At 35.0% G+C, this 21,958-nt stretch overlaps 3 protein-coding genes across 4 annotated transcripts; all 3 read right to left on the reverse strand.

The window, feature by feature from the left end:
- Positions 1-307: 307 nt before the first annotated feature.
- LOC132301344 (uncharacterized) lies at positions 308-2,098 on the reverse strand. The gene is made up of 2 exons (XM_059798604.1): positions 1,664-2,098; positions 308-1,549 (listed from the first exon to the last, which is right to left on the reverse strand). Exons 1-2 carry the CDS (start codon positions 2,096-2,098, stop codon positions 308-310), a joined length of 1,677 nt encoding a protein of 558 aa, XP_059654587.1.
- A 715-nt stretch (positions 2,099-2,813) lies between these two features.
- On the reverse strand, positions 2,814-7,086 carry LOC132300070 (probable E3 ubiquitin-protein ligase RHY1A). Its single transcript, XM_059797003.1, has 3 exons — positions 6,557-7,086; positions 4,869-5,056; positions 2,814-3,481 (listed from the first exon to the last, which is right to left on the reverse strand). The coding sequence occupies exons 1-3, from the start codon at positions 6,815-6,817 to the stop codon at positions 3,037-3,039; spliced, it is 894 nt and encodes a 297-aa protein (XP_059652986.1). The 5' UTR covers positions 6,818-7,086; the 3' UTR covers positions 2,814-3,036.
- A 10,757-nt stretch (positions 7,087-17,843) lies between these two features.
- Positions 17,844-21,343, reverse strand: LOC132300072 (probable polyamine transporter At3g19553). Of its 2 annotated transcripts, none has more exons than XM_059797004.1 (3): positions 21,129-21,343; positions 19,810-20,863; positions 17,844-18,667 (listed from the first exon to the last, which is right to left on the reverse strand). In XM_059797004.1, the coding sequence occupies exons 2-3, from the start codon at positions 20,787-20,789 to the stop codon at positions 18,127-18,129; spliced, it is 1,521 nt and encodes a 506-aa protein (XP_059652987.1). In that variant the 5' UTR covers positions 20,790-20,863; positions 21,129-21,343; the 3' UTR covers positions 17,844-18,126. The 2 variants fall into 2 exon arrangements, with proteins under 2 accessions (XP_059652987.1, XP_059652988.1); XM_059797005.1 differs by having other exon boundaries at positions 20,997-21,343.
- Positions 21,344-21,958: the final 615 nt, after the last annotated feature.

The raw sequence follows: 21,958 nt of genomic DNA on the forward strand, positions 1-21,958 counted from the left end.
GTCTTATCATTAGTATTTTTGGTTTTGCCTATCTGGCTTCCAGTGTCCTTCGTGGACTCTCATGTACATTCTTCTCTCATGTATAGCTTACCCATTCAACTTTAAATAAATAAAAATAATTGATGTGTGGCTGCTTGGATTTTCATATCTCAGAAATTGATGGGAGTCAGTTGAGCAGTCCTCCAAAAATAAAAATAAAAATAAAAAAGTAAATATCACATATGTCATTCAGTCCCTTTTATTTCTTCTCTATGCAAAAAGTTTTTGCCAAAAAGAACCAATAGCCAATGTTACTATTGATAAGAAATCACTCAAATACAAGTAAATCCCTAAATTCATCTGTGGAAATGGCTGATTCCATCACAACCTCTGGTTTAGGAACCAACTTCACTGCATTCTCTAATGTTGAAACCTCACCTTCTTTCAAGAACAAACTCACCAAACTCTCAGAAAACCCATTGACAATAACCAACCCTTCTCCCCTCATCGGACTTTTAACACAACCACCAAGATTCCAAAACACAATCTCCGGCAACGCCACGTACCCTCGACTCCGGTAGCTATTTAAGGTCGCCCAAAAATTCGAGAAGCTGTCGGTTCCCTTCTCGTATCCCACATTGGTAAACACAAATATCCTCTTCACCATCTCGTCCTGGCTTAGCTTCCTACTCTCTGCAAATTTCAAGACTTGATCAAACACATTCCAAAGGTTTACACTCTCAACACATTTCATCTTCCTCATGAATTCGATCTTGGATTTCGGATCGTACCCTTTAATGTGTAAGAGCTTAGGATCGGATTCGAATGCGAAAACCCTACCCTTCCATGGTTTTTGGCTTAGTTCAGAGATCAGTAGCCCCATTCCTATTGACAAGTCCGTCAGAGCACGTCCCATTGCTGCAGAGACATTGCAAATGGCCAAACAGTTGTTCAGATATCCCTTTTTCGACGCGTGTTCGAGCAGATTCCACCATTGAAGCTCTGCAACCTTGCTGTTGATGCTGAATCGTCGACCACCTTTCATAGAAGCAACAAGTTTTTGAGGAGAATAACGTAGCCTCTGATCGGCCTTTTCGCAAACCCTAATTCCTTTCTCATCTTCTTTCATGCAAACCATTGTGGGAGGGGCTCTGTTTGCACTATCTAGGGCTTTTCGAAGCGGATTTAGGACTTGTTTTCGCAGCCGATCTCGCACTCTATAAGAGTAATGAGCTTCTTCGAGACATTTATACTCATCCTCTGATTTGGGAAAAAGCTTTCTTGCTATGTTTTCACAAATCAATGTCGATTTATCGTATGAAGAATCTATAGAAGGACACCATTTCGAAGCAATGCTGATCTTTTCGATCTCACCGGATTCAAGAAACCGGAGATCGGATCTGAGAAGATCTGCAATGGATTCGGAGATCTGATTATGCAAGAGCCGGTAGTTGGCGTCGTTTGCAAACCAGTTGACGGCTCTTTTAGCCCTAGCAAGGGCTTTCTTCTTGCTAGAGAAATTAGGGTTTTGTTTCTCTATGGCTCTTGTGGCCCTAGCAAGGGCTTTCTCCTTGCTAAAGAAATTAGGGTTTTTCTTCTCTTCCTTGATTGCTTGCTATCTCCTCCTCTGCATTGTTTCTTTGGAGATATAAACTTCTTGATCCTCCAAAACTAGACGGAGAACCTCGAGCAAATCTTTCACGCACCCAAAACAATTCGAGAAAACCCTAATATTGCAAGCTAGGGTTAGTGGGTGGTTTCGATGGAGCCAATGCATGGCCATGTAAAAGGCTTCGTCGGGCTTTTTTCCGGCGACTTGGGGACCTCTTAGGCGGAATATGAGTTCAAGTGTGGTCAGTGGGTTGTGAGCCCAGGCCTTTTGGAGCCTGTCGTTCAGAGTCGAAAGCGGTGGATCGGAGAAACAAAAGTCTATACAGGGGTTTTGGAAGGGTTTAGTCATTTTGGAGGTGAGAGGGTGTCTTAATTTCCGTGCAATCACCTGTGATTGGTGACTTTTCCGTGGAATCACCTGCGATTGGTTGTTTGGTTTTCCGGCGGATGATGGCGGCGCAGGGCGGTGGATCGAGGGTGGGCCTAGTAGACCTGGGGGAGGAGCCATGTTGGCTTCTGTGGGATTTGAGGATAGCTCTGTGGATGGATGTTTATAGAGGAGGGAGGGTTTCTTTGGCGGCAAGGTGATAGGAGAGAATGGATTGGCACGTGTTCAGTGATAGTTAAGGATTCCTTGACCATCAAGGATTTGATAGTGATCAGGTGTTTTTTATTTGACTCAATCAATCTGACCTTAATTAATCAATCAATCTGATCTTAATTTGGAATTCAAAAATATTTGTTTGATTAATAATTTTTAAAAATTTATATCAAAGAATTAAAAAGAAAAAGAAGAAAAGGAAAAACAATTTAATAATACACTTCTTTTAGTTAACACTTTGGGTGAAATAGACGACAATAGATGACTTAACAAGACTTAAATTACATAATTCTTGTAAATGGGTCAACTCAACCGAAACATAAACGGATTGCATGATTTCTGAGCTCTATTTCTTCTTTGTCAATCCTAGTTTTTTTCTTATTGTAAAATTAAGATTAAAAGTGTTTTAAAAGAATATTAGTACAAAACAGATATAAAAGTACTTTAATTGTGAAAAGCACTTTAAATCATTTTTTTATATCAAAACATCAAACACCAAACTAGCATTTAACTGTCAAACTACGTGAAATGAGGGCCTTTGCCAAGTCTCCCAATTGTCTGTCAATTCATTAAATCCTTTAAATAAATTTGGGTAAAATGGCTTTCCAAACAAAGCGCCAACTTGCAGAAATTTGTAAGCAACAGCTCTCATATAAGCATGCTCTGTACACATATACATCGAGTTATTCTAATTTTAAACTGAGGTAAACCAGAACACCTCAAACTGAAGTAACAATTACAAGCTTTTAAATTAAAAAGTATCTCTGTCCCATTGATTCAAGTCCCAAAACTTTGCACCATGCAAGAAAAACCGAACTCAAAAAATATTTTACCACCGGGAAGTTTCATCTTTTTTCCAACTCTTTATAACTGTTTACAACTATACCTGTTCGACAGTTCGGGCAGTCACCACAAGCGCGAACCCATGGATCCAAGCAGCATGAGTGGAATCTATGTTTGCACGGCAAGCATATCAGCTCCTCTCCCTCCAGGAAACTCTCCAGACATATACTGCAGTCCTCTGATGCCCTTGATATCCCAATTTCATCGTTATTATCAGTATTGCTGAAATTTTCCAGTTGCAAACAGTCCAGGGCCTCCTTACTGAGTCCGGGTGGTCGCTTGATTGCTTCACTTGGAACTAACAACTGGTCGGTAAATGCAGCGACTCTAGCTGCCCACTGAGGGGAAGTCTCAGTCTCCCAGTCCCCTGCATCAATGAGTGTAAAGTTGTCGCCATGAGTGAAGTCGTCATGATTGATGCCCGATGAAGCCCTGTAGCTTCGCCTACTGTCAGATACAACATTCAACTTATGAGAAGACCATATAGTTTCATATTGACTCAATAAGCACAAATGCCAAAAGCAGTTTGTATAGGAGCACTCATTTTCAGGGAATAGTTTAGACAGTAGTCTTAAAGATCAAACGCTGCATTCAGCTTGCACTAAAAAGTGGCTCATATGCAGTTCTCATACCATAACATTTAATAAGATACCAAAGTGTAAACACAAGTCCAACAACAAATCTTACTACCAGTCTGCCACTAAAAGTACAACATAATTCATGGCACATTAATGAAATCAAATTATTTGACAAGGACTATAGAAACATGAAATCTTAGGAACCCTGTAATAAAGTAAAATTCAGGGGAAAACAAAATGAAGCAAATGTTATCAAGTTAAAATGCATTATTTCATTAGAGATTCGGGAACCAGAAAAACCAAAGGTACATGCCAAACTTTTGAGAATCTTTTGTGTCGGTGGCATAAAAAAATATTTTGTAGATTTTAGGGCTTAAAAATCCAAAAACACTGTCACAATGATTTGCAGTGACTTATCCCAACTTTGCACAACATCAAAGTTTACATCTAAGTCTCCAATATTAATGTTTTGAAGAACTTAAACAACCTTATCGATGTCCAATTGCTTTATGTACTACAATATAAGTTAAAAATTGTGAGAGATCATGGTGGTCACTGAATTAGTGAATTGCCAAACTGACTTAAATTTCTCCAGACAGATATCATAGCTAAATAGCTAATATATCGGAACCCACAATTCCTTATTACAATTTACAAGACATTCCATCTAAAAAGAGCAATTACGAAATAATTTAATAATTAGTCTTCCAACTCTTCCTTAAAATATTATGACAAATATTAACCATCACTGTACATCAGTATAACCTCACCAATTACTGAAGAATAATGAGAACAAGGCAGTGATGTGGCAACTTACGCTCTAATGCAAGGTCGTGAAAGAGAGAGAGAGCTCCCTGTTAATAAACACCACTTCTACTTCAATAAGAACATCAAATTTACTGAAGGATATATATATTGAAAATTTGTACTCATATACTTGAACTAATTTTTATGATCCTCTTTATATATAGTATTGTTTGGCATGTCCGTAACATAGTCATAGCATATATTTTTAAGAATTTCCTTGTCACACATATCCGTAACGTGTCATATCCATTACCCTCTGTACTCTTAGTGGTAAGACATTTAATTATGAATGATTATGTAATATATAATCCAAGTATGTTATTGGGGAGAGGGGGAAATTAAAAATTATTAGGGAGAGAGACGACAAAAAGAAAAAGCTATTTGGGAGAGAAAAAAATATATATATAAATAAAAAGAACAGCAAATTTCCAAGTGGTTATGGGACAAACCTGTTTCTAGATGATGGACCTCTCAACCTTTCAAGAAGCCTTTCCCTTGCAAGTACTACAGCTCCCGGAAGCCTGTCATTCCCCCTGACTCTCGCCCTATCGTGTATGCTGCTAACATTTGCTGAGTTGAGATGGTTGAATATAGCAGATTGGCTTCCACCTTGGTCAAGTCGAACTGATTCTCGTTCCTGAAGTATCAAATATGCACGTAAGGATGACATAAAAGGTGTCTGATTCTCAATGATGATTCACAACCAAAGATTAATCACTTCATTTATTTGCACAGAAGTTACATAGCAATAGTCATTCGAAAGAAATATAAGTTCATATAAACAGTAGTTACAACCCAGCTGATGTTCCAGTTGATCCATTACCTGAAAAAACTTCACTTCAACTAGAATGTAACAGGAAGAAATAACATATATATACACACACAGACCGCATTTATTATATATAAGACTAGAGCGAATTGATGATGCAATTGCAACAAACAAAAGTTAAGCAACTTCATGTCCTAAATCAAACATTTCATTTCAAAAAAGATTCCTGGAAGTTCTCTGCATCCAGCAGAAGCAATTGAAAAATTAACGGCCCAAACCATCAAACAAGGCCAACTTTCAATACATACAATAAACTAAATGGATCTAAATCTTATTATTATTATTTTACTTCTTTTTAGATAATCAATAAATAGAGCCAGGGACCTTTGCACCAATACATTGATATATGCTAGGACTGTCAAGCATAAAAAAGTTTATGCAACCACAATATAAATAATCTGTATACAAATTACCCCTCCTGACATTCTCCATTAACGGGACCATACTAAACAATAACCTCTCTAATACACAAAACCATTGAACCAGTATTTAACACTACCGTTACTCTTTAGGGTGGCTCGAGATGCTAGTCAAGCTAACAATTGGTGCTGTGTAATCTTACTTGTTATAACACTGCTGTGATAAATAGGTTAATTACATTGAGCTTATCTAAATCTCCCACGACATGCCAATTTAGTAGTAATGTCATTGACCACTAGCTTACTCTCTATTTTATTTTAAAGACCATCATAAATTCTATCAAAAGAAGCCCAATGTCAAGTGAAGCGGTCAAAACCTACTGACAATTGCGCTCTCCCCTTCGGGCCTGTTCCAAGAACTGGTTCTCCTCACAATTCATTATTAATTGAGATTATCTAAACTGGTCTCCAAGGATAAGATCTTATCTGATAATATTTAGAAATGTAGCTAAGAAATACAAAATTTTGACCTACACAGAACAGCCGGACTCAAATTTGGCTTATTTATTTTTAATAAATTATGTGCATTATCCAGAGAAGTAGGGGTTGGCAAAGTTATCCCTGGTGACTACTAAAAAATCTGGAAATTTGAGGCATGTCCTCATATTCTTTCAATAAAGTTCCCATTCCAAAATATAATTATCATTAATAAGTAAGAATCTATTATTCCAAATAGTCTCAAGCTACAAACTGCATCCTTTCAATAAAGTCCTTGTTAATTCAAATTCAACGTTTCAGTCCCAGATTCAACCTCATGATATATACGAGTCCGTTTGAGAAATTACAAATAAAAACAATATATAGTGACAGAAACTCGGAGAAAATAATTTGTGCAGATTGTATTTTGTTAAAGCAAAAGAAACCATGAGAAATCAAAAGTGCTTTTTACCGGATGAGAAGGGCGATGAGATGGAAGCCTGATATGGGGAGATCGACGGAGAGGATCACATCCGTCCGGATCGTGACGATCTCGACGGCTGCTATTGTTGTTGCTGCTCTTGTTGTTGTTGTTGTTGTTGTTGTGATGATTGCGACGATTGCTTTGATTGTGATGAATACTTCGATCGAGAGAAGAATCGAGCCCTAATTCAATGGTGTTTCGGCCCAAACGAGACCTCCGATTGTAGAACAGTTCCGAAGCGGTCGTCATGCAACGTCCACACACCTTTCTCTTCCGGTGACTCGATTCGACGCCAAACACGACTATATATAGAAGCGAATTGGAGGAAGATAATTCAAACACAGCGAAACCTAACGGTACTTTCAATGAAACCGCAGGCGGGAGAGGGTTTTAGAGAGAGATTGCTGGTAACCTTCGAAGAAAATCAGATGAGAGAGACAGGGTTAGAGAGAGAAAATTTTAGAGAGGAGAGAAACTACTGATAACCTTCCCGGATAAGGAGAGGAAAAGGAGGGAGATAGAGATCATTGTTGAGTCTCGTTTTGGGAAATTATTCGGTGGGTATCTCCTACCGGAGTGTGACGTGGATAAGATGAACTGTGCCAATAATAAAGTGACACGTAAGTAAAATCCACGTCTATAGTTATCTGAAATAATAGATACTCCACAAATGTTTACAAATTTATAAACAAACACCTCTAAACTTTCAATATCATGTAGATCTTGAAGTCTAGAACCCAAGTCGGCATTAATTATGGTCAACTCCTAACTTTCCAACACCATATTAAATTCCCAGTCCGCATTAATTTCAATTCAAATTTGATCCCAATAAATTGAATTTGGATTAAATTAACATATTAACGAATTCGAATTATTAATAAATTATCAGATTAAATATAATACAAAATATACCATGCATATATTATATGTCATTCAATTGGTGTAGAGTTGGTGAAAAAAATAACATAAATGTTTCTTACATAAAATTTTGTCATTTAAAATATTAGAATTCTTAAGTATGTAAGCTTTTCTTTATTTTTTCTAATTATTTTCTTCCACTCTTTCTCTTTTAGCTTTTTAAAATTTATTTTGACATTTTTAACAAAAAAAATATACTTCTTATCGAGTTGGAGATAAATAATAAACTCGAATATGGATAATTTGTTAATGGATAAACTCGGATATGGATATGGATAAGACTTATTTTTCATTTGACTCACAAATTTAAGTTATATCTACGTGCTTATAAACTCAATACATTTTCCTTCAAATTTCATGTAGGACAAAAAACTTCTAATAACAGAAGGAAAGACGTAAACCTCTTAGTGAGAATTTTATAAAAATAGGCCTTTGACACGGAAACATTTTCAGACTCTAATATGATAGAGCCTCCTAGGCTGGCCAACCCTTTTTCTAGTATAGGAGTTGGAAAAATTCCTAAGTAATTTTTTTTTTTTTAATCTTTTTCAAAGGTTAAGTAATGGTATAAAAAAAAAAATAAAGATATTTAGTACAAGATTTCATAGGGAATCGGTTAGCATGAAAAACCTTTTTTTTTGGGTCCAAGAAATTTAACTTGAAAAACCTTGTTAGCATTGCTTTTGTATAACAACATACTTGAGCCCGAAGCTTCCTTGATTCAATTTTCGTAAAAGTTCTTCGAAGATTGACACTTTCTAGATTGAGTTTTCAAAAGAGAAAAAAATAATAAATAAATAAATAATCGTCAATCAAGTAATTTTTGTACAATTTTTTTTTTTAGTTCATTTGAGAACTAAACCAAGTAGGCCACCCTCTCAAATTTCTGCAAGCATGTATACTCTAAACAATCATACTGCAATTGTTGAGCTCTTTAATAATCCCATTATGATAAAGTTTGAATACACAGAAGCTAACAGGATCAATTCCAAGGGATATTATCACTCTTTCTAACCTAAAAGTCTTTTTTTTTCGTGAGACTATCTTCCGTTGCATGGAATTGGAGCCTTAAAATTGAAATTGATGGAACTACAAAAAATTTTAGTTCAATTTTCTGTAATTTTGAACCTAACTTTTCTTCAATTCCTTAAATTTTAATTTCAAGGCTCTAATTCCACACAACCAAACATAACCTAAGTTCACTTGGAAAATAAACAAAGATCTAAATGTATCTGTCTCCTAAATTTATTTGGCTCTCAATTTTTGTACAAGTTATAATTTGAATACTAAATTTTACAGTGATGTTTCTGATAACAATCTTTGTGGAACAATTCCAATTGATGATCCTTTTAGAATTGGCTATCAGTCATGGCAAAGATGTCATGAATAAGGATGAGAATTTGCATAATTAGACTAACTTTCGTGGCAGAGTTTCAAATTAACTGAATTGTTCATAAACAATTAAGTTCGAATCGTTTATTAATCAATTTGCATTTATTTGTCAAGTAAAAGAGCTTAGCTCAAACAATATTTTTGAGCTCATTAAAGTAAAGGATCCTAGTCCAAACAAATCATGGCTTGGATAGGCTTTTTGTTTCATGAACAATATCATTAAGGATTGCAAGCACGTTTAGTTTTATAAAAACTTGTTTATTTTATACTCCGAACACCTGATTTTTTTATATTTATGAGCTAGGGATACTCATATCATTCAGTTTGGAATAAATTTAATTAAAAGAGAAGTGCAATTATTACCTCTTTTTGTTTTATCAAAGCTTGTGTAGCCTAATGCCTCACAAAAAGAATAATAAGGGCTTGAATCTCGTAAGGAACGAAGGGAGTGAATGAATTTTTTGTCCATGAAAAAGAATATATATATATATATATATATATATATCTCACGTTATCACCTCTTTTTTTTCCTCGTCAATATTTCAAAAACGAGTTTGAGCTGAGTTTGATAATGAGCTCAAGTTGGAGCTTGAAATTGACTAAACAAAGTGAGTTTAGAGCTCAGCAATTAGTCTGAGCCAAATTTAAACAATCATATCTAGGCTCTGCAATTACGTTTCATTTCACTGCTTCATCAGCTAAAATGGCAATATACCAAGACATATATACTTTCCTCTTAAATTACTCTATATTTCAGTCTTCTTAAATTATACTGTATTTCATAACCATCTTCCTACAAGCACCTGGTAGGCTTCACAAAAATTCAGACTTCCATCTTGAACAGCATGAATAACATGTTGGTAAAATATATGCTTAATGTGACTTTTAAGATATAACAACCTTTATACTAATATGTCATGAGATAATTAACAATATGCTAATAAATCATTAATTAAATATGCAACTCTATATTTAATTAAATATACAAAATAAAGCAATAAAATAATAATAATATGCAAGGAATGAACCTGGACCGAGGCTAGTATTGGATACTATGTCCTTAAGACAGATTCGCCCCGCTATGGTGCTAACGGACTCAGTGGCGTCTATCTCCCAGGATACAACGGTCTACATCCACCAGTAGCAGCACTACAAACTCGTGGATACGGCGAACCTCCTCCGTGTAATACTCTCTCTGACTAAAAAATGCATCTATATACTATATAAATGCTGAATTGGGTGTAATCCGAACCAAATGGCTCGGACCAATCTTAATATAGCTCGATGAAATTGGATTAGGATCGAAGTGGCTCGAACCACTTAACCTAAGGTTTGAACCCACTTGGGTTGGGTTCTAGTCTAGAGAGGGAGATAGAAGAAAATGAAAATGAATGACTTGCAAATGATCTAAAGGGGGGTATTTATAGAAATAGAAATGCCTTTTCGGATGGGGTGCGTCTTTTCATCATTGGACACAACCATTGCAATAGGTTGCAATGGTTCACATGGTGTCTATTCACCATTAGACACATCCATTCCAATAGGTTGCAATGGTTCACATGGTGTCTGTTCACCAATAGACACATCCATTCCAATAGGTTACAATGTGCCTTTTCGAGTGGGTGCAACTATGGGTTATGATGGTTCGGAAAAAGGTGTAACCCTTTGGAAAAAACTAAAAGTGGTTTTTTAATTTAAAAGGTGTAACCTTTTAGAAAAAACTAAAATATGGTTTTTTAATTTAAAAGGTGTAACCTTTTAGAAAAACTAAAAAGTAGTTTTTTTAATTCAAAAAACCAACCACCCAAAAACCCTACTCATTTGTGAAACCCATTTAAATAAGCCCAGCCCAAAATTAGGCCCAATCTAAAATTCCAAAAAAAGAATAATCTGGACTTTACAATTAGGCCCAAGCCCAAGCCCAAATCTTAAACTCAGCTTATTTAAATTTCAATTTGTTTCAACATTTTTTCCATGTGGGACAAACACTTCCCACATTTTGCATACCCATTTAGGCTTATCAAAACACCACACTTTGGAGCTAATTTCTCATTCATCCGGAAACGGATTTCAGAAAGTAAATATACCACATTCATCTGCTTACGGAGAGAAACGCGCTTGTCTAGAGATCCGTAAAAAATTATTAACGGAATCTATTTCAAATCTCATCCAAAGTTTATGTTTTTAATGCCCCCGTTTCCAACAATCCCCCACATGAATGGCAATTTGCGTAAAATGCAAAAGATGATTATGCAGACACTAGAGAGAGTATAATCGAAAAGTTACTGCATCAGGATAGGTGGCTTTTGGCTTTGAACCTTCCCTAGTGTATTGCTATCGGATTTACTGGCTAACCAGTGAACGCGATGTCTTGAACTGTTTAGCCGTTTGTGTAAACCAAGACAATAACAAACACACAGTAGCTTTCCTCACAAAGTTGGTTCTCATTGTTGTGTTCATTTTGGCCCTGAACAAGTCCTGGTATTCAATGAGTGCTCTAGAAAACTTAGCCTTTATAGTTCTCATAGAAGCGGCCTTACTTCACACTCATATAGGTGACTTCTTATTAAGAGTATCCTACCAAACCCCACTTGAATTTTCAAGGTATAAGAGTCATTAAAAGCGTAGCTTATCCTGATCATCGCTGTAGGCAGCACTGTCTCATCATAGAAATAGGTAGAAGATTTATATCTTCCCAGTGCTTCTGGTGAGTCACTCAGAATTTCTGTTGTCCCTTTGAACCTAGATCTTGGGATCTCCAATCAGCTAGGTTGGGTTTCCATTAAGGTGACTCGTTAGCTTTCGGCTTTAAACCCCATTCCCCTCGATGAACTGTACAATTGCTCTCTAGTACAACCTTCAATTTTATATGTGGCCATAAGGTTGTGTTTAGAAATATTACACTCTGCAGAGATTTCTCCAGGTGAGAGCAACTGTATACTTTGTGCCCTAAAATTGCTTATTGTTAGCAATATCATTTTCTTTAGTGGCACAGGTGTAGACTTACTTTGAATTTTCCTCTAAGTGAAGTCTATTGACTTCCCTATTTGATTTATTCAAAGTTTCTAATTTTGAGTTATATTAAGAACATAGAACTACACCTTTAATATAAAAGACATATCCACTATTGGATTTGAAGTCTTTAATATCCCATATCCAGATTGCATCACTGTTACACCTCCAATTTAGTTAGATACCTCGATCTATGCAATATTGGATTTAGGGTGTATCTCAACTACCCAATTTATTATTTTTTAGTGATCCGATCCTGGATTGAAAATGTGCAATTAAACACAGTTATTAAGTTGCCTTACAATCTCAACCAATGATATACTTTGGTCAGTATATATATTTGAGATTTACATCTACAAAAGTTAGCTAGGCTTTTGTTATCATAACTAGTATTATCTCAATCTCACTCTATTGAGAATATACTATATTATCAGATGTTAAATCTTTCATATCAAATATACCAATCAGTATATCATTTATATTTTAAGGCATACAATGACTTACGCATCACATTTATGTCATTGTCTCGGTAGTAGCTTTAATCCATTCAAGGACTTATAAGCTTACACACTTGACTTTTCAACTGGAACAAATAACTCAGCACTTCAACTGAAAAAAGAACTCTTCTAGTTGTTCCATAATATTTTCCTCATAGAAAATAATATGCACGTACTATTGTTATAATAATATAAATGATTTTTGGTTCTATCATAAAGCTCTTAGGACTTGGAACCCCCCACATTTATAAGTATTTCTGTTAAGATGAGTGACTCGTAACAAATTTCATCTATGGATAATATCTCCCCACAACTTTGAGATAATCCTGAAATTTTATCTCTAATGTATTTATTATGATTTTTCAACTATGAAAGTACCATATATTAAATACTTCACCTCATCTACTTTTTCAAGGTTCCATATTCGCTTCTCAACAAGCATATATAACAGTCTCTAGTGCATATGTACTCACTTTATCTTTAGCATATTCTTATAATAATTCACCGACAATACCGTGAATTAATGCTAAAGATATTAATTACAATGGGCTCGAATTAATATATTTGATTTTACTTCTTTTATATTTATAAATTGAGTTATTCATATTTAGGTTCATGTTAAGTCAGTCATATTAACATGTTATAACCTTTCATGTGTCACACATCACATAACTCAATCATTTAAGCAAATAATTATCTTATTATTTAAGCTTTGGATACAATCACTACAGAGTGAGCACTCACTTCTCAAGTATTATTACACACTCTTCTCATATCTCATTACTAAATTATGATGAGCACCTACTTTTCAGTTATTAACGCTAGCTTGAAGTTAAGTTTGTTTAGCTAGCAATTCTAGTAGCTCATACCTTTAGTACACACTTATCTAAGTGGTCTATCTTGGTAGTAGAGTAATTTGTTTTGAAGAATATTCTTCAAAAACTATTACTTTACAAGTAATATTATTCTCTCCTACATGAGCAACTATGATGAATAGCTCAAATAGCTTATGGCTAAAATAGCTACTCGTCACCCTCGTGTTTTTTTTTTTTTTTTTTTTTTTTCACTACCAAGTTGAGAGCTAGAACCAACTAACAGATTTTCCATCTTCCTCTTAGGTTCTGTGCACCTCATTAATCATTTTAACTTATAGCTAATCTAACTAGTTTGCAACTTAGTAACATTTTAGCTTTCAGCTAAATTGTACATTATAGCTAACTAGCTTGATTTAGCTTGTCTCAGTGTACTTGCTTACTGTATCCATAACATTTTCCATTAAACACTTTAAAGTTGTTGAAAAATCTTATCTCAGTGTACTTGCTTACTGTATCCATAACATTTTCCATTAAACACTTTAAAGTTGTTGAAAAATCTTATCTTATTCAGCCCATTCACAGCTATACGTGTCTTTAAACACTAGTATAGATCTTTTTCCCTTGACTATCAAGAGAATTGACATAACTAGACTAGTCAATTTTTGTTTGTTGTATTAAATACACAAACCAGTCATAAACTCATACAAAATTAATAATATCAAACATTAAATCAACTATATTATAAAATTAAATTACTATGCACATTAAGTAATTCTACTACATAGTTTAATATTATAATCTCAATTAAAAGTAAGCACTTATATAAATAATATTGAACTCAGATAAATAATATTATACCATATGATTAATTATATCGCATAACTAATCTAAGAAAAAAGATTTGTGGCTCATTCTCCAATAAACATGCTAGAAAATTAGGACCAAAAGATGTAGACGTTCTAGCCTACAAGAAAATGATATGCACTGATGTTATAACCTATCAAAGGTTTTATGTAACGATCCACTCCATCACATAGTATGATATTGTCCACTTTGGGATCCAGCCCGCACGATTTTATTATTGGATTTTATCTCAAAAAGCCTCGTACCAATTGGAGATAACACCACTACATAAAATCACTTTACCTTTCCCTTACGTAGGTGGTGTGGGACTGTGCACCTGTAACTTGCTCAATGTGATAACATGTCAGTGCCTCTTGCACCCGCCCACGGCACACCCACCCACAAGGTTGCCACATTATAGGTCTCACTTTAACTTTTCATAGGAGTAAGATCTACAACCTTAAATAGACACCCCCACACTTTTAAGAATTTATAGAAAGGTTTTCAACATTTCCATAATTCATATGATGTCACATTTCTAAGGTTTCATCTTTGCTTCGTGACAAATACACATAACGGTATCTTGTGCAACCAATGATAAAAGTAACGAAGTACTTTTTTCCACCTCCAGTTGGTACATGTTTAAGGTAATGTCATATACTTCATAATATCATATTACAAAATTAAATAATTCAACCAATATTGAATAATTCAATAATCTACTTATATAACATGCTTCAATTTCACGTAATATTGAATGCATTAATATTTAACATATTATCATATAATAATGTATATAACATTATTTTATCATATCTCAACTATTAGTATAATATCTACTTATTTATATCTTAAATAGAAATATATAATAAAATCTACGCAAGGAAGGATTCTGTCTTAAGATTGTTGGTAAAATATATGCTTAATGTGACTTTTAAGATATAACAACCTTTATACTAATATGTCATGAGATAATTAACAATATGCTAATAAATCATTAATTAAATATGCAACTCTATATTTAATTAAATATACAAAATAAAGCAATAAAATAATAATAATATGCAAGGAATGAACCTGGACCGAGGCTAGTATTGGATACTATGTCCTTAAGACAGATTCGCCCCGCTATGGTGCTAACGGACTCAGTGGCGTCTATCTCCCAGGATACAACGGTCTACATCCACCAGTAGCAGCACTACAAACTCGTGGATACGGCGAACCTCCTCCGTGTAATACTCTCTCTGACTAAAAAATGCATCTATATACTATATAAATGCTGAATTGGGTGTAATCCGAACCAAATGGCTCGGACCAATCTTAATATAGCTCGATGAAATTGGATTAGGATCGAAGTGGCTCGAACCACTTAACCTAAGGTTTGAACCCACTTGGGTTGGGTTCTAGTCTAGAGAGGGAGATAGAAGAAAATGAAAATGAATGACTTGCAAATGATCTAAAGGGGGGTATTTATAGAAATAGAAATGCCTTTTCGGATGGGGTGCGTCTTTTCATCATTGGACACAACCATTGCAATAGGTTGCAATGGTTCACATGGTGTCTATTCACCATTAGACACATCCATTCCAATAGGTTGCAATGGTTCACATGGTGTCTGTTCACCAATAGACACATCCATTCCAATAAGTTACAATGTGCCTTTTCGAGTGGGTGCAACTATGGGTTATGATGGTTCGGAAAAAGGTGTAACCCTTTGGAAAAAACTAAAAGTGGTTTTTTAATTTAAAAGGTGTAACCTTTTAGAAAAAACTAAAATATGGTTTTTTAATTTAAAAGGTGTAACCTTTTAGAAAAACTAAAAAGTAGTTTTTTTAATTCAAAAAACCAACCACCCAAAAACCCTACTCATTTGTGAAACCCATTTAAATAAGCCCAGCCCAAAATTAGGCCCAATCTAAAATTCCAAAAAAAGAATAATCTGGACTTTACAATTAGGCCCAAGCCCAAGCCCAAATCTTAAACTCAGCTTATTTAAATTTCAATTTGTTTCAACATTTTTTCCATGTGGGACAAACACTTCCCACATTTTGCATACCCATTTAGGCTTATCAAAACACCACACTTTGGAGCTAATTTCTCATTCATCCGGAAACGGATTTCAGAAAGTAAATATACCACATTCATCTGCTTACGGAGAGAAACGCGCTTGTCTAGAGATCCGTAAAAAATTATTAACGGAATCTATTTCAAATCTCATCCAAAGTTTATGTTTTTAATGCCCCCGTTTCCAACATAACAAGCACCTGGTAGGCTTCACAAAAATTCAGACTTCCATCTTGAACAGCATGAATATGAGAGTTTACCATTTTCATGAGCATTCTCGGAGGTTATGCCACGCATATACAGTAGACTTCTCTACACAATTGCAGATCTTTTCAGAATTCTCTAGAAACGTGTAGAGACGTCTAGACTTTTCTATAGTAGTATAAAGTAGCCTAGAATTCTCTGATAATTGTCTTGTGTAGTATGGAAGTATATAGAGTTTTATAGTAGCCTATAATTCTCTGATAATTGTCTTGTGTAGTATGGAAGTATATAGAGTTTTCTAGCACTGTAGGAGCATTCTATGGAAGAGAACCATCCACAATTAGACCATTGCACTTGTACATATCTAGAACATTCTTCGTAAGGCGCTTGGCCTATATAAGGAGGTGAGAGCTCATTTGCTTCTTACCAAGCTACCAAGCAACCGAGTTTAAAATTCTATGGTGCAATACAAACCTTACATTCACACAACCTCTCTCTATTGCCCAATTGTTATCTTTCTACATATACTAGTAAGAATTAGAATATCAAGTGCTTGAACATGTGTAACAATATGGTTAAAAGTATCAAAGTTTTTTTGTGAAAGGTAGAACAAAGGGAACAATGAAATTTAGTGATTTTATATAAATTTTCAGTATAAAACTTTTTTTTTTGTGAAGTTTACAACGGCTTGTGTTGTAACTTGTTGACCAATTATCAGATATGTTTGGTTTTAATAAAGACATTTTGTTGATGAGGATGTGTCAGTAGTTGCGGCCATATCAGATTATTAGCTCTTGTTTTATAAATTTTGTCAATCTAATTCAGGTTAGGGAATTGAATTACTCTTCTAATTTGCAAATATGAAACACTTTGGAAGGTTTACTTGCTTTTAACTTCTATTAAATTACTTTGTATGGACAATTGATTCAGAAATTTGCGTTTGACTTCTATTAATTTACCTTGATAGACAAATGGTTCAGAACTTTGCTATTAAATTCCATTTTCATGAGCACTCTCGGAGGTTATGCCACGCATATACATTAGACTTCTCTACACAATTGCAGATCTTTCCAGAATTCTCTAGAAATGTGTAGAGACGTCTAGACTTGTCTATAGTAGTATAGAGTAGCCTAGAATTCTCTGATAATTGTCGTGTAGTATGGAAGTATATAGAGTTTTCTAGCATTGTAGGAGCATTCTATGGAAGAGAACCATCCACAATTAGACCATTGACACTTGTACATATCTAGAACATTCTTTGTTAGGTGCTTGGCCTATATAAGGAGGTGAGAGCTCATTTGCTTCTTACCAAGCTATCAGGCAACCAAGTTTAAAATTCTATGGTGCAATAAAAACCTTACATTCACACCACCTCTCTCTATTGCCCAATTGTTATCTTTCTACATATACTAGTAAGAATTAGAATGTCAAGTACTTGAACATGTGTAACAATATGGTTAAAACGGCTTACATTTTGAACTTTCGAAAGTAAAAGAAATATTTCAAAAAATACTAGTCATTCCGATCGGGTAAATGAAAAAATACTAGTGCTAACAATTTTTATTTACGTTGAATACATATATATCCTACTATGAGTTGATCACTAATCACAAAGTTATACCATGAGCTATTAGATAAAATCTTCCACTGAGATACATCAATATAATTTCAATCAAGTACATGTAAGTTATCACTACAACTTATGAAATGCAGCTTATGAAATAAAATGATGATTTATTCTTCTGTAAAGTTGGTATTGTGAAGGTAAACTCGTAACTATCTAAGCATATTATGGAACTATGGTGAGTAGCTATTACTCCAATTTCAGAACTTCTTCCAATGAGACTTCTGCGGTTTGTTCTGTCACAGAAGATGACTGGCCCGAAAGAAGGCTAACTGAAGCTTCATCGTTGACTTCTTGATGCTGTTCTGAAAGAATTGGATCGCCTTCAGGATCAGTATCAGATGGCCCAGCGGGTTGTTCTGTATTGAAGTGTATCCATTTCCTATCCTTTGCATGAACTACAGTAGGGTACAAGAAAACCCCGAGAATAATGACAGCCCCGCTAACTAAGTATGTCTGTAAAGATGCCAAACACATCACAAGAATAAGCAGTAAAGCAGGAGGTAGGCAAAGCATTGTTGCGCCAAAGGTTTGTAATGGGACTTTGTACGGTCTATGAAGATCTGGCTTCTTTATTCTTAGTTTTACAAAAGCTGCAAACTCAAGGAGCATTCCTATGGAATAAAGGAAGTTGAGAAATTCCAAGATCTCCTGAAAACTCATCCATGACAAAAATATAACACCAGTTGCGGAGAACAAGATGCTAATGGTGGGCGTCCCATACTTCGATCTAGAAGAATCATCAACAATAAGTCACATAATTACTTTAAACAACCTAAGGTGAAAATTTATTTTGTCTCGAATTATAATTGAAAGCAAAAAAATTGGAAGAGAGATTCAAATCAGGTTTTCATGGCAAAGCACATTAGTGTCTAAAAATATCTAACTAAAATAATTGTTGTGTTCAAATGATTCCTGAAGTAAGCATGGATCGTGTGATATTTAAGAGAGTGCCGGAAGGAGTTGGCAGACTAAATAATGAAGTAGAGTAATTTGTTGAGATTACATGCCCAAGCACATATTGTTATAAAGCACTATAATTTGATACCTAGTTCATCTATAACATCTCGGTTTCAAAGCATAGGACTTTAATGGTGGATGTATCTGCTTGTATCTCAATGTTTATCTTACAACAACAGTGACGGACATTGAACTTTTCATTCCATACACGTTGCAAAATCATGGTCCAACAGATGAAGTCTGGAGCATGAAAAGAAGAAAACTTCTATTCACATAACCTCAGCAAATTTCTATCCTATATGTTTACATAATATTCTACTCATGCCTATTTGAAATACAAACAAAACTCAACTCAACAAGCCTTTTCGCAGCATGTTTATTCAAAAAAGCTCTAGAAAATTTCCATGATAAATGATACTTAAAAGAAGATCTATTTCAGTATCCATTAAAATTTTGAAATTGCTTTAGTAATTTCCCACACACAGTTAAAAGATTTATTCAGGAAAAAAAATAGTTAAAAGATTTAATTCAATATCAAAAACCCCTTTTCATTATTGAAACAGTTGAAATAGTTGAAACTAACACAACCTCACTGGCTTTACTCACTTTCCATCTAGGCATTGGTGAAGATTCTCTCCTTTTTCTTCTTTTTGGTTAGGTAAACAACTCAGACGCACGCACAATTTGACCCGCCTAAGGCTCAAACCCTCTCCTCCCCAAAGGAAAGGAGAGGCTATAACACCTAGCCCAATGACTTGAAGTTGCTAACAAGCATAACTTGTTCATAATATTTAAAGAAAACATGTAATAATTATCAATATGATCAATTACTAAGAAACTGAAAATGGCTGAGCTTCAGGACAAAAAAAGAAAAAGAAAAAGAAAAAAAGAAAAGAATAGAAAATGACTGACCTTGAAGCAAATATAGCCGGAAGCATTCCCATTTCACTCATCCCAAGAAGTTGAAAGGCATCACCACTCATTTCTGCTTCAAACAACCCCAGGTTAGACATTGCAGCAGCAGCCTGGATCCACCACTTGAGCCAAAACCCTCCTATCAGCATACCAACCTCCGCAAAATAGCCATCACTCCACTCACTAGGATCAGACTTTAAAGCTCCTGTTCCCGCAAGAAGTGGAATCAAATACGAAGAAACTACCACAACCACAGCCCCAAGCAATGCCTTAGGGAATGTCCTACTCGGGTTTTCAATCTCCCCTGCAAGTGTACTTGCCTTATCCCAATAATTCAGATTCCAAAACATGCTATTGAAGTACCCCCTCCAATTCACCTTCCTAAAATCCACAACTAGCCACCGTTGAGGCCTAATTCGAGGAATTGAAAGAAGAGCCATTACAACAAATGGGCAGAGCGAGAAAACTGCAAGCAAGACTGCAGAAAACCCAACAATGTGCAGACCTCGATAATTCAAATATGTTAACGAAACTGTGATTCCTAGAAGAGCAGGAATTCGAGCAACTAATCGATTAAAGATTGGGAATGAATGCTTTAAGTAGTCAAGGAACAATACCGGGTAAAGGGCATTGTCCATAACCCCACTAAACCATTTCCAGAACCCTTCTTGGAAACCCCAGAAAGGCCCAAAAGCTGATGATATCCAAATGACATAGCCACCGTTTTCGGGGAAGCTCGTGGCGAGTTCAGCTGTGATTAGAGCTTCTGGGATGCTCCAAAACAAAGGGAAGATCAAGAAACCAAGCAAAGACAAGAGAGGGCCACCTCCAGCCCTAACTGAATCTTCTACACCAAATGGACCCCCAGACACCTCATAGAAGATCAGAGCAATGAGTGGCAAAACAGTTAGCTTAGGGTTTGACTTTGTTGCATCATTCTTTACCTTACTTACCATTCCCTCTTCAGTTTCACCCATCAACAAACAGGTGAAAGAGAGATTGAAACTTGCCCACAATCACAGTTCTATGTCCTTATTCATATGGGTTTTGCCTAAAAATCAAGCAACAATTTGTTATGATGACAGAAATCAGATGTTCAAACTCTAATTCTCGGAATAATTTGAAAACCCAAAAAGCAAATTGAGCAAACAAATAAGTAGAGTGAAAAAAGCTACACAACTCACAAACTAAAATTCGAAAAGAAATGGGGAATTTAATGGTGTGATTCTGAGTAGTAGTGATAATGCTCGTGATGTTGACGAAAAACGAAAACCCATCAAGCGAATTGAATTGCAGATGAAGATAGAGATATTGACCTGATTCGAATAGGTTGATGTGGGATTGGCTTTTAAGTTCAACCCACAAGTGTTTTTTTTGTTTTTTTCTCAATCGATGCTTTCTCTGATTTCCATTTTCATTGTGATTTTCTTCTTCTAAGCTTTATTTGATGCTAACTGTGTTCCACACACGACACGGCAACGAGGACTTACTTTTCAAACATCCTTGTAAAGTCAATGTGCAAGTGCGATTTATGTTGCGGATGACCACTTTAACACGTTTTTAAGAATCTACTGGGATATCCAGCGATTTATTCACTTAGATTTTAAATCTTAGCAAGCTCGAGATGTGATATTTGACTTACTCGGCCGGCCTGGGTGAAAAGTTATTCTTCCAATTTCTCGAAAATCAATTGGATTGTTAAGAAGGCCACTCCAAACACCTGAGTTAACTAAAAAAATGTTTCTAAGAATTTAATTTTTAATTATTTTTTTTATTGATTATAGCACTTTGATCTAAGTGGCATTATTTTTTTTCTTCCAAATAAGTGACTAAAATAATTTGGATAACAAAACTTGCAATTAATGCCATACATTTATACATACAGAATTAAGTACACATTGATTACATTCAATATTTATAAGTCACATTCAATTTGGTAGTCTTTTAATAAGAAAATCCAAGCACTTATTATTAGTGGGGGTCTCTTTTATTAGTCACTACACTCACTACTAATATTTTGTTTTTTTAAATGAATTTATTGAGTGAGTTGGTTAGCTCATTCAAATTAAATTGTCGGAATAAGAATAATTCATTTTGGATATTATGCACGGGAATTAAAATGAATTTAGCACATATGATTTTAATT

The sequence above is a fragment of the Cornus florida genome, unplaced genomic scaffold (assembly GCF_030987335.1).
Source record: "Cornus florida cultivar Cherokee Brave unplaced genomic scaffold, ASM3098733v1 CherokeeBrave_3.0.0_Hap2_Chr03, whole genome shotgun sequence".
NCBI lineage: Eukaryota > Viridiplantae > Streptophyta > Magnoliopsida > Cornales > Cornaceae > Cornus > Cornus florida.